The sequence below is a fragment of the Rhincodon typus genome, chromosome 47, assembly GCF_021869965.1.
Source record: "Rhincodon typus isolate 14 chromosome 47, sRhiTyp1.1, whole genome shotgun sequence".
Taxonomy (NCBI): Eukaryota; Metazoa; Chordata; class Chondrichthyes; order Orectolobiformes; family Rhincodontidae; genus Rhincodon; species Rhincodon typus.
The window spans coordinates 4,750,801-4,764,763 of record NC_063378.1 but is presented as its reverse complement, the minus strand read 5'-3'; the positions used below and the strand labels follow the sequence as shown (position 1 = coordinate 4,764,763).

Genomic DNA, 13,963 nt, shown 5'->3' with positions numbered 1-13,963 from the left:
ACTGCCTGCTGGTGCAAGGAATGCAGTGAATTTCCCCTTTCCTAATGCATCACGGTATATAGTTGAAATTGAAGATGTGGAAGTGCCGATGTTGGACAGGTTAACAAAGTCAAAGGTTCGGTATTGGTATACCTTCTCTTCCACGCTACACCTGAGGAAGGAGCAGGGCTTTAAAAGTTAGTGTTTTCAAACAACCTGTTAGACTATGACCTGGTGTAGTGTGTTTTTTTTTGACCTTGAAATTGAAGACGAGGAGGAGGAGGAGGAATTCCTTAAGAAATATCCACATATAGTTGAAAGGTCTGATCAACTGAGGACCAATGACTGAAGGCATATCTGGCCAACAGAAAGAAGGGCCTGGTGACTGTAAGGCAGGTCTGACCAATGGAGAGAAGGTTGATGCTACATAAAAAAAATCTGGTGCTTGTGCAGTGAGATAACGGGGTGTAGAGCTGGGTGAACACAGCAGGCCAAGCAGCATCAGAGGAGCAGGAAGGCTGACGTTTTGGGCCTACACCCTTCTTCAGAAATGGGGGAGGGGAACGGGGTTCTGAAATAAATAGGGAGAGAGGGGGAGGTGGATAGAAGATAGATAGGGGAGAAGATGGTGGAGAGGAGACAGACCGGTCAAAGAGGTGGGGATGGAGCCAGTAAAAATGAGTGTAGGTGGGGAGTTAGGGAGGAGATAGGTCAGTCCAAGGAGAACGGACAGGTCAAGGGGGTGGGATGAGATTAGTAGGTAGGAGATGGGGTGGGGCTTGAGGTGAGAGGAGGGGATAGGTGGGAGGAAGGACAGGTTAGGGAGGTGGGGACGTGCTGGGCTGGTTTTGGGATGCGGTAGGGGGAGGGGAGATTTTGAAGCTAGTGAAGTTCCACCTCCAACCTCATCGTTCCCCAACCCCGCACCACCAGCTTCTATCTCCTTCCCAAAATCCACAAACCTGACTGCCCTGGTCGACCCATTGTCTCCGCCTGCTCCTGCTCCACCGAACTTATCTCCACCTATCTGGACTCTATTTTCTCTCCCTTGGTCCAGGAACTCCCTACCTACGTCCGTGACACCACCCACGCCCTCCACCTCCTCCAGAACTTCCAATTCCCCGGTCCCCAACACCTCATCTTTACTATGGACGTCCAGTCCCTATACACCTGCATTCCCCATACAGATGGCCTAAAGGCCCTCCACTTCTCCCTGTCCCGCAGGCCCGACCAGTCCCCCTCCACTGACACCCTCATCCGCTTAGCCAAACTTGTCCTCACCCTCAACAACTTGTCTTTCAATTCCTCCCACTTCCTACAGACAAAGTGGGTGGCCATCGGTACCTGCATGGGCCCAAGCTATGCCTGCCTCTTTGCAGGTTACGTGGAACAATCCCTCTTCCGCACCCATACTGGCCCTGAACCCCACCTCTCCCTCCGTTACATTGATGACTGTATCGGCGCCGCCTCATGCTCCCACGAGGAGCTCGAACAGTTCATCCACTTCACCAACACTTTCCACCCCAACCTTAAGTTCACCTGGACCATCTCTAATAACTTTCTCTCCTTCCTGGACCTCTCTGTCTCCATCTCCGGCAACCACCTAGAAACCGATATCCATTTCAAGCCCACCGACTCCCGCAGCTACCTAGAATACACCTCCTCCCACCCACCTTCCTGCAAAAATGCCATCCCCTATTCCCAATTCCTTCGCCTCCGCCGCATCTGCTCGCAGGATGAGGCATTCCACTCCCGTGCATCTCAGATGTCCTCATTTTTCAAGGACCACCACTCCTCCCCCCCCCCCGTCCCCCCAGTAGTCAAGAACGCCCTCGACCGTGTCTCCTGCATTTCCTGCAACTCATCCCTCACACCCCCTCCCTGCAATAACAACCAAAACAAAATCCCCCTTATCCTCACGTACCACCCCACCAACCTCCGGATCCAATGCATCATCCTCCGACACTTCCGCCATCTGCAATCCTCCCCACCCTTATCTGTTTTCCGGAGGGACCAATCTCTCCGTGACTCCCTTGTCCGCTCCACACTCCCGTCCAGCCCCACCTCACCCGGCACCTTTCCCTGCAACCGCAGGAAGTGCTACACCTACCCCTACACCTCTCCCCTCACCCCCATCCCAGGCCCCAAGAAGACTTTCCACATCAAGCAGATGTTCACTTGCGCATCTGCTAACGTGGTATACTGCATCCGCTGTTCCCGTTGTGGCCGCCTCTACATCGGGGAAACCAAGCGGAGGCTTGGGGACCGCTTTGCAGAACACCTACGCTCAGTTCACACTAAACAACTGTACCTCCCAGTCGCGAACCATTTCAACTCACCCTCCCATTCCGCAGATGACATGTCCATCCTGGGCCTCCTGCAGTGCCACAACGATGCCACCCGAAGGTTGCAGGAACAACAACTCATATTCCGCTTGGGAACTCTGCAGCCCAGTGGTATCAATGTGGACTTCACAAGCTTCAAAATCTCCCCTCCCCCTACCGCATCCCAAAACCAGCCCAGCTCATCCCCGCCTCCCTCACCTGTCCTTCCTCCCATCTATCCCCTCCTCCCCCCCAAGCCCCACCCCCATCTCCTACCTACTAACCTCATCCCGCCCCCTTGACCTGTCCGTCCTCCCTGGACTGACCTATCTCCTCCCTAACTCCCCCCTACACTCACCTTTACTGGCTCCATCCCCGCCTCTATGACCTGTCTGTCTCCTCTCCACCTATTTTCTCCTCTATCGATCTTCTATCCACCTCCCCCTCTCTCCCTATCTATTTCAGAACCCCCTTCACCTCCCCGATTTCTGAAGAAGGCTCTAGGCCCTAAGCATCAGCTTTCCTGCTCCTCTGATGCTGCTTGGCCTGCTGTGTTCATCCAGCTCTACACCTTGTTATCTCAGATTCTCCAGCGTCTGCAGTTCCTACTATCTCTTGTGCAGTGATGCGTGGAAGCCAGCAGAGGGAGGCACTGTATCATTTTAAATACAAAAGGGACAGGCAGAGAGACAGAGAGAGACTCAAACTCTGATTCATTCAGAGATAGTAAGAAATGCCAATGCTGGAGTCAGAGATAACACGGTGTGGAGCTGGAAGAACACAGCAGGCCAGGCAGCATCAGAGGAGTAGAAAAGTTGATGTTTTGGGTCGGGACCCTTGACTTCAGTAACATTTTCTGAAGAAGGGTCCCGACCCGAAACGTCAACTTTCTTGCTCCTCTGATGCTGCCTGGCCTGCTGTGTTCCTCCAGCTCCACACTGTGTTATCTCAAACTCTAATTCATCATGTTTTAATTCATTCATTCAAAATTTCCTCTAGGACAAAATATGTCCCATTGCAGGCAGTGCTGGTCTCGCTCTCTCTCTCTCTCTCTCTCACTGCCACATATAGATAAACAAAAACAGCTTCATAGATACCAACACACAGGGATAGACACGTGAATACAGACACTTTCCTCCAGGACAAAATGTATCCCATTGGAAGCAGAGCTGGTCACACAGAGTTTGTTATCCCCATGTACAAATATTATAACCTGGGACATCTTAAAAAGGCATATCACTGTGATTGATGCACCCGTGTCCAGATGCAGCAATTTGCACAAAAGAGCTCAGCCGACACACAACAGGCACAAATCTCAAACTCTCTCTCACACACACAAACACTCTGATGTACACTGTCTCTCATATACACATGCGCAGCACTCAAGTGATATAAACACACACACACAGGAACTAAAACACATCGCTTCCTGGTTTAGAGGGATATGGGCCAAATTGGACTAACTCAGTTTAGGATGTCTCGTCGGCATGGACAAATTGGACCGAAGTGGGTGTTTTTGCACTGTATGACTCTATGACAGTAGTGATGTATTGCATTACGCACACTTGAATGCACACAAACACACAGATGAACACAGGTCTATCAGTGATGTACACTGCAATATACACGCACAGAAACATACATGGACAAACAGATGTCACTCAGTGGTGTACACTGTGATATACACGTGCATACAGAAATGCACATGAACAATCAGCTGTCACTCTGATGTTCACTGCAATACACACATACAGAAATACACACGGAAAAACACGTCACTCAGTGATGCACTGTCTCACACAAACATCACCAAGACATAAAGGCCACATACACACACACAGTCTCTCTCTTTCACACACACAGAGTAACAGAGGAACACATATACACACACAAAAGTTGACACACTCAAATCTCCTTGAAAACTTCTAGATCACATTGCATTACTGTTGGGCAGCAGTTATTTCAAATTAAACTACAAATATCTGAGCTATTCTTTCAATTCCTGTCCTAAGTATCATTTCATCTGTTAATAAAACTCTGCCAAATCTTTGACAAGGTCCCTCATGTCAGGTTGATACAGAAGGTAAAGTTGCAAAGGGTCAGAGGTGAGCTTGCAAGATGAATAAATACTGGCTCGGTCACAGAAGGCAGAGGGTAGCAGTGGAAGGGTGTGTTTCTGAATGGAGGGCTGTGACTAGTGGCGTTCCTCAGGGACCTTTGCTGTTTGTGATTTGGATTTGGGGGAGAATGCAACTGGTCTGATTAGTAAATTTGCCGATGACACAAAGTTTGGTGGAATTGCGGATACTGATGAGGACCTTCTAAGGGTACAACTGGATACAGATCAGTTGGTGACTTGGGCAGATAGATGGCAGGTGAAGTTTAATCCGATAAAATGTGAGGTAATACATTTTGGAAGGTCTAATCCAGATGGAAAATATACAGTAAATGGCAGAATCCTTAACAGTACTGATAGGCAGAGGAATCTGGGTGTGCAGGTACACAAGTGGCAACGCAGGTGGAACAGGTAGTCAACAAAGCATACGGCATGCTTGCCTTCATCGGCCGAGGCATTGAGTTTAAAAATTGGCAGGTAATGTTGCAGCTTTATAGAACCTTAGTTAGGCCGCATTTGGAATATTGTGTTCAATTCTGGTCGCCACACTACCAGAAGGATGTGGTGGCTTTGGAGAGGACACAGAATAGATTTACCAGGATGTAGCCTGGTATGGAGGTCATTAGCTATCAGGAGAGGTTGGAGAAACTTGGGTTGTTCTCACTGGAACGACAGAGGTTGAGGGGCGACCTGATAGAGGTCTACAAGATTATGAAGGGCATGGACAGAATGGACAGTCAGAAGCTTTCTCCCAGGGTGGAAGAGTCAGTTACCAGGGTCCATGTGTTTAAGGTGCGAGGGGCAAGGTTTAAAAGTTATGTACGAGGCAAGTTTTTTACACAGAGGGTGGTGGGTGCCTGGAACTCGCTGCAGGGGGAGGTAGTAGAAGCAGATACTATAGTGACTTTTAAAGGGCGTCTTGACAAATATATGAATTGGATGGGAATAGAGGAATACGGTCTCCGGAAGGGTAGGGGGTTTTAGTTGTGACGGGCAGCATATTGGAGCAGGCTTGGAAGGCCGAAGGGCCTGTTTCTGTGCTGTAATTTCCTTTGTTCTTTGTTCTCTCAATTAGATTACAGTCTCTAACTCATTCCAGGTTATCTGTTACTCTGTAAAAATCCCTCCCTGAACCTCTCATTAGATTTCTGTCTGTAACTTATTCCCAGTTATCTGTTGCTCTGTATATAAACCACTCTGATCACCTTGATTACATTCTAGTCTGTAACTCACTCCTGAATATTTCTAACTTTGTGTATAATCCTAGCTGAACCACTTGTTTAGATTCCTGTCTGTATTTCACTTCCGCATATCTGTTCCACTGTATGTAAGCTACCCTGAACCCTTTCATTAGTTTCCAGTTTGTAACTTACTCCCAGGTATTTCTCACTCTGTATATGTATGCATCGAGCACCTTGATTTGATTCCAGTTTGTAGCTCTTTCCCAGGTATCTGTTATTCTATATATGTACACCACAGACTCCTTGGTTAGATTCCAGTCTGTCACTCACTTCTGAATATTTGTTATTCTGCATATCAACTATCCTGAATCATTCAATTCTAGTCTGTACCTCACTTCAATGCATCTGTTATTCTATATATAAACCACCCTGAATGTCTCGATTAAATTTTAGTTTAGGCACTCCTGGGTGTTCGTTATTCTATGTACAAACCACCCTGAACCCATTGTGTGCTGCCTAAAAATGAAAAAAAAAACAAATGATCTGCAATTGAACAAACCTCCTGGACCCATAGAGATGTATGTGTTGTATATATCTATTTGTGAGGGAGCAAATGTGACTGTGAGGGAGCGAGTGTAACTATGAGAGAATGATGTTTGTGGTTGAGTTTGTTTGAGTGAGAGATTGTGCTCGAGTGTGTGTGTGAGGTCTGTGTAAGATTGTGTGATTCAGTGAGACGATGAGTGTGTAATGCTGTACAAGTCAGTGTCTGTGTGAGTGTGTGTGCATGCGAGTGTAATTGACTGAAAGTGTGTGAGTATATGACAGAGACTTTGTGTGAGTTTCAGTGCGTGTCAGAGACTGGGTGTGAGAAAGAGAATGAGTGAGCGTGTGTGTAAGAGAGAGACTGAATGAGTGAATGTGTGTGAGATAGAGACTTATGAGTGTGTGTGGGAGAGACTGAGTGAGTGTGTATGTGGGAGAGGGACTGAGTGAGTGTGTGCGTGCATGTGAGAGAGACTGAGTGTGAAAGAGACTGACCCTTTTGAAGAAAGGTCCCGTCCCGAAACGTCAACTTTCCTGCGCCTCTGATGCTGCTTGGCCTGTCATGTTCCTCCAGCTCCACACTGTGTTGTCTCTGAGTGAGTGTGTGTTTGTGAGAGAGACTGAGTGAGCATGTGTGTCTGTGTGTGTGTGTGTGTCTGTGTGTGTCTGTGTGTGTGTGTGTGTGTGTGTGTCTGTGTGTGTGTGTGTGTGTGTGCGCGTGCATAACTACTAATGCTTTGGATAAATAGGTACTGCCCTGGCCTGCAGCAGTTGATGAAAGGCAGATGACCACAACTCTTTCAAGGTCAATTATAGTGGTATTGTAATCGCTGATTGTACCAGTCAGTGAAAACAAAACAAAATGCCCTTTCTATGTCATTGCTACAGGCGATCTGACAAATTGTTCGGTTAATATTTGCTCATGCATTAACTCGGTATCAAAGATAAGTTCCCTCTTGTGAAATGATGCCTAATTGAAGTTTAATTAGCATTCCCATACTGCCTTATCTGTAATCCTTTGGCCCTCCCTTTGGATTTATATGAGATCGCACTCCTGCCGACTTTGCACTGACTGAATCTGGTTTTGATCAACGGCAGACTCGCGCAATGATGGGTACCTTGCCAACACTGTTCCTGATCTTGGTGTTCTTCCCTCATGGTCTCCAAAGCTGTGGTAAGCTGCAGCTGCCTCATGTTCTAACTAAACAGACAGCTCCATTTCCAAACTTGGATGAAGTGTTTCAGTTTGAGTTGGAATGGCTGGCATTCTTGTACGATCAGCAGAAAATGCCAAGGAATGTTTTAATAGAGATATTCAAAATTATGGTGATAAAGGAAATAAGGGATAATGTTTCCAGCGATAGGAGCGTCAATTCCTCGAAGACACAGCATTAAGAGGTTCTGCAAAGAAACGAGAGGGGGTCAAGATGAAATCTTTTTGACATAGCCTGTTGTTGTCACTTGAAATTTTCCACCGGAAAGGATAGTAGAATCGGATTTGACAAGAAACCTGAAAAGATGACTTAGGAGAATGTGTAAAAGAGTTGTTATAAGTTACGCGACATGGACAAAGATCAGAAATAGAAGTGAGACATAAGTTCCATCTCAGTGAGCAGATTAATTTGTCTCGATTTGCAAATTTTCCACTGCTTGCTTTCAAATGTTTTCCAGGAGATAGCACAGAAGCTGCGGCCCAGCTCGAGGAACAGTTGAATGAGTCTCTGGGTCAACGACTAAGCCCCAGCGTGGTACTTGCTCTGTGTCTGGTGAACCACAAGGTCAAACCAGACATTGTAAAAAGCCTGAAGGAGGATGTTATCAGCAAAGGTAAGAGACGGAAGATGGTACAAATAGGGCATGCCCTGTGGGATACAACAGGGGGAACACGCGTCAGTACATCCCGAACACACTTTCACTCCCATACCGTTGGTTAAGTTTCTCCACTGAGTGAGAGATCTACTGAGGGAATGGTTGCACTGTCACACAGTTCGTACTGAGGGAATGCTGAATTGTCAGAGGTTAGTGCTGAAAGAATTCTGTACTGAATGACAGTCAGTAATGTTGGAGTTCTGCTCTGTCAAAGGTACAGTGATGAGAGACTGTTGGACACCCACTGCTAAGGGACCCCTGCACAGTCACTGTGTCAGAGCTGAGGGAAGTTTGCATGGTCACAGTGTCTGCACTGAGGAAGTTCTGTATTGTTGGAGGGTCAGTACTGAGGGAGCACCACACTATTGGAGAGTCAGTATTGATGTAGCACTGCAGTGTCGGAGGGTCGATACTGAGGAGTTTTTCACTGTCAGGGGGTCAGTACTGAGGGTGTGCCACACTGTCGGAGGTTCAGTACTGAGGGAGTGCTGCACTGTTGGTGGGTCAGTGCTGAGGGAGGGCTGTATTGTCATAGGGACAGGACTGAGGAAGTGTCAGATTGTCAAAGGGTTAGCAGTGTGTGAGAGCCACACTTTTGGAGTGTCAGTACTGAAGGAGAGTTGGAAGGTCAGTGCTGAGGGAGTGACACACTGTCAGAGGGTCAATATGGAGGGAGATGTACACTGTCAGAGGGTCGGTACTGAGGGAGTCCTTCACTGTCTGAGGGTCAGTCCTGAGGGAGTGCCGCACTGTCGGAGGGCCAGTACTGAGGGAATGCTCTGCAGTCGGAGGTTCAGCAGTGAGGGAGTGCTGCACTGTCAGAGGGTCAGAACCGAGGGAATGCCACACTCTTGGAGGGTTAGTACTGAGGGACAGCCACACTGTCAGAGGGTCAGTGCTGAGGGAGTGCCACACTGACGGAGTGCCACACTGTCAGAGGGTTAGTACTGAAAGAGTGCCACATTGTCGGAGGTCAGTAATGAAGGAATGCCACACTGTCAGAGGGTCAGTGCTGAGGGAGCGCTGCACTGTCAGAGGGTCAGTACTGAGGGGGTGCCACACTGTGAGAGGGTCAGTGCTGAGGGAGTGCTGTGATTCATGCTAAGCAACGGCAACAGTTTAAGATGATCATAACTGAGACAGCATCATACAATTGGCTTGCCGGTACTGCGTAAAGGATATATATTTAGAGGCCTGACCTGCGGATGTGCTAGAATATCAAGATTCAGATGTATCTTCCACAAAGGAGGCACGCCCGACTGTGTGAAATCGGAGGATCACTTTGTATGTGCAGACATTGCTGAAGCCTTGCTTCTTATGTTCTCTTCTCAACAGGGGTGAATATGACCAGTGGGAAGCTGGGCCAGTATGTGTTGGCTTTGATCTCCTGTTGTGAAGACACAAAAAACCTGATGATCGACAAGGAATTAACCCATGGCATCAACCTGGGGAAGTTGCTTTCCGAGAAGCTTGGCCAAGAGATTAAATGCATCAGTAAGGTGGATTGTCGTTAGGCGAGGAGAAAGGTGTAAGAACAGCAAAGCCATGTGTCTTTTTGGTTTGTTTATTTATAAGATCTTTCTGGCTAGGTCAGTATTTAGAGTCATAGAATCATGCAGTCAAACAGCATGGAAACAGACCCTTTGGGCCAACCACTCCATGCTGATCATAATCCCAAACTAAACTATTCCCTCTTGCCTGTGCATGGCCCATATTCCTCCAAACGTTTCTAATTCATGTACTTATGCACATGTCTCTTAAACATTGTAACTGTAACCGCATCCACAACTTCTTCTGGAGGATCATTCCACACGTGATCCAACCTTCACGTAAAAAAAAAATGCCCCTCATGTCTGTTTTAAATTTTTCTCCTCTCATCTTAAAAATATGCCCCCGAGTCTTGAAATCCCCCACCCTAGGGAAAAGACACCTTCCATTCACCTTATCAAAATCACTTGTTAATTTATAAATGTCTATAAGGTCACCTCTCAAACTCTTATGCTCCAGGCTATCCAGCCTCTCCTTGTAACTCAATCCCTTCATTCCTGGCAACAGCGTGGTAAATCTCTTCTGAACTCTCTGCAGCTTAATAATATCCTTCCTGTAACAGGGAGACCAGAACTGGACACGATGCTCCAGAAGAGGCCTCACCAACATCCTGCACAACCTCAACATAACATTCCAACTCCTATACTCAAAAGTCTAATCAATGAAGCCAAGCATGCTATATGCTTTTTAAACCACCCTATCGATATGTGATGCAAATTTCAAAGGATTATGTATCTGAACCCCTTGGTCTCTGTTCTACAACACTGCCCAAGGCCTGACTTTAATTGTATTTGTCCTGTCTTTATTTGTTTTACCAAATTGCATATCTCACATTTATCCAACTTAAACACCATTTGCCCATTGACCCAATTGATCAAGATCTCTTTATAATGTTAGATAACCTCCTTCACTGCCCACTATACCACCAATCTTGATGTCATCCATAAACTTACAAACCATGCTTTCTATATTCTCATCTAAATAATTTATGTAAATGACAGACAAAAGTGGACCCAGCACTGATCCCTGTAGAACATGCTGGTCACAAGCTTCCAGACGGTAAAAACAACCCTCCACCATCACTCTCTGTCTCCTGTGTTAAGCTAATTTTGTATTCAGTTGGCAAGCTGACACTAAATCCCATGTGATCTAACTTTAATGATTAGTCTATCATATGGAACCTTGTCAAAGGCTTTACTAAAGCCCAAGTAAACAATGTTTACTGCTCTGCCATCATCAAACTTCTTGTTTACTTCCCATAAAAAGCTCAATCACATTTGTGAGACATGATTTCCCTCACAAAAACGATGCTGACTATCCCTAATTGTTTCTTGCCTCTCCAAATTCATACGAATCCTATATTTTAGAATCTCCTCCAACAATGTACTCACCACAGAAGTCAGACTCATAGGTCTACAGTTCCCAGACTCCGCCTTACTTCCGTTCTTAAACAGAGGCACAACATTAGCCACTCCCCAGTCATTCGGGATCTCACCCGTATTTATAAATGATACAAATATTTCTGCAAAGGGCCTTGCAATTTCCTCCCTACCTTCCCACAAAATCTTGGAATGCTCTTGATCAGGTCCTGGAGATTTATCTGCCTTTATATTTTCTGTTTATTGTCCATCTTTAATTTTCTAGAGTGCACTTAAGAGCCAACAACATTGCTGTGGGTTTGGAGTCACATGTAGGTCCAGACAAAGCAAGGACAGTGGTTTCCTTTCGCAAAAGGACAATAGTGAGCTAGATGGGGTTTTCCCCAACAATTGACAGTGGTTTTATGGTCACCATTAGACTTTTAATTCTAGAGATTTTGAAACTGAAATCATACTTGTAGTCTAAGATGTGACTCCAATTACATGCGATTGGTCCATGTCTCTTGATAACTCGGGCTAATCTATCAATCACAGCCTGTAAAATTGATGGTTTCTCCTGTATCAATTACTGTTTATAGAAGGGAGATTTAAACTATTATCACAACTTTATGTATCAAAATGGTTCTTAATGACACTCCTGAAACATCGAGGTCTAAATTTTAGATTTTCATATTAGTCCTGCGCACCTCAATCTAATAAATTGCTTTGGGTTCATTTGCCTGATCCCTAAAAATCTTGAAAACTTCAATCAAAATCACCTTCAACATCTAAAGTATGAGATGTACGTGTAGGCTTGATAAAACCACTCTTCCGAGTAGCAACAGTAAGAACTGTCGATGCTGGAGTCAGAAATTACACAGTGTGGAGCTTTTTGACAGAATTAATTTCCACCACTCATCTCTGCTTTAAATCTGTCAGCTCTTATCCTAAAATCTTCAGCTACTTTATTATTGTTCTTCCATTCAACACAGGGTCAAAAATGGAGATGTTTGCTGATGATTGTACAATGTTCATCTCCATTCAAGGCTCCTCAGATACTGAAACAGTCCATGTCCATATACAGCATTATCTGAAAAATATCCAGACTTGGGCTGGTAAGGGACATGGATAACCTTCACGCCACACATGTGTCAGCAAATAACCAGCTCCAACAGTAGAGAATCTAAAATCATCTCTTGATGTAGCATGGCACTCAATACTGAATCCCCCACAATCAGCATCCTGGGGATTACTATTGTACAAAAACAAATATGGGTGTGCCCTATACATATTGCGATAACAAAAGTAAGTAGGAGGCTATGAATTCTACCTCAAAGAACTCACTTCCTGTCTCTACAGTGCCTATCCACCATCTAGGAGGAACAATGCAGGAGTTTGATGAAATATGCACCATTGACCAGCATGGGAGCATCTCCAAAAAAAGACTCAAAATTCTTGATGTCATCCAGGGTGAAGCATCCTGCTTGTTTGATATCTCTCCCATTACCCTCAACATTCCATCCTTCCACCACTGGAAGCAATATGTACCATCTATAAGATGTATTGCAGTAAATCACCAAAGCACTTCTGACAGTACTTTGCAAACCTGCGACCCCTACCATCTAGAGATAGGTGGGCAGCATATGGATGGGAACACCAGGACAGATAGGTTTTCCTTCAAGCTGCTCGCCACCTCTGACTTAACTATTTTGTAGTTCCTTTACTTTGTCTGGGTCAAACTCCTGGAATGACTGCACTGTGAGTGTTTCAACACCCGGAGCACCATCATCATATCCAAAACAAATAGGAATGGAGAATTAATGCTTGCGCAGAAAGCAACAAAGTATTGCATATGCAAGAATCAAAACACCAATGTTTGTTCCAAATTCGAGTCCATTTCTAGTCTGGAGGAGAAGAATATGTTATGAAATTGCTGTTGCAGCGGTTATCTTCTTTGTCAAGAAATAAACAAATGTTAACAGTCAATGACAATTGACATTGATTAAAAAGGCTACCAGGATCAAATAGGGTCACTATATCCCATTGACCCGATGTTAAAGACTGATCTTGTATCAATTGTACCCTATTATCATTGTTACAGACCAGAACAGACCCTCTCAAAATATTTTAAGAAGGCAGCCCAGACCCTAATGTTTTCTTATTTTACGGGTAGAAGTGAAGTGCCGTGTTCCAGATGTAATGCGACCGGTTAAACTACTCAATGCTAATCAAAACACAATTTATTTAAACACTATACTTAAAATACAAACAAAAGAAAGAGTAATTTAGATTAATGTAACTGTTGGAAAATACTTATCCCGTTTGACCTGATGTTAAAGACTTATCATGGTTCAGACACTTGGACAAGCCTAATCCTTGAATTTTGCATTTAGCTTGCAAAGATGTCAATGTCTTGCACAAATCATGAATGAGCTTCAATGAATTGGGTCCAGGGATGAAGGAGTTCACTTCAAGTGGAGAGCTTGACTAATGGAGAAGGGAGTTCCACTGTGAAAAATAAATATTACCTTCTTTCTCTGAAATACCATACTTCTGATCATTAAACAGTGGCCTAAGTTCTTATATCCCCCACAAGGGGAATCATTCACTCAGAATCCACTATGTCAATTGTCCTCAGGATGTGATATGTGTCAATATGATTCTCTCTCCTTCATTTACTGCCCTCTCGAAAGCAAAGGTTGGGCAAGAACACTTCAACAGAGTTGTTTAAAATCATAGAGGAGGTTGATTGAATAAATAAAGAAGAATTACTTCCAGTGGCAGGAACGTTGTTAACCAGAGGGCAACAGGTTAAAGAAAATCGGTAAAAGAAACAAAGGGGGAGATAAGGATAATTTATTTTGCACATTGCATTGTGATCTGGAATGCATTGCCTGAAAGAATGATGACGCTAGGTTAATTTCACTTAGGAAAGATGATATAAATGACTAAATAAATGCAAGCTGGAGGAACAACACCTCATTTTCCGCTTGGGGACCCTACAGCCCTCCGGACTCAATATTGAGTTCAATAATTTTAGGG

The 13,963-nt window shown here is 45.1% G+C and overlaps 1 protein-coding gene across 1 annotated transcript in view; it reads left to right on the top strand.

The window, feature by feature from the left end:
* Positions 1-7,223: 7,223 nt before the first annotated feature.
* The window catches only part of LOC125487954 (transcobalamin-1-like), a 22,459-nt gene continuing 15,719 nt past the window's right edge, over positions 7,224-13,963 (top strand). The window contains exons 1-3 of the mRNA XM_048620646.1: positions 7,224-7,320; positions 7,818-7,973; positions 9,351-9,509. Of these exons, the coding sequence (XP_048476603.1) occupies positions 7,254-7,320; positions 7,818-7,973; positions 9,351-9,509 (382 nt within the window). The 5' untranslated portion in view covers positions 7,224-7,253. The remainder of the gene's footprint in view (positions 7,321-7,817; positions 7,974-9,350; positions 9,510-13,963) is intronic.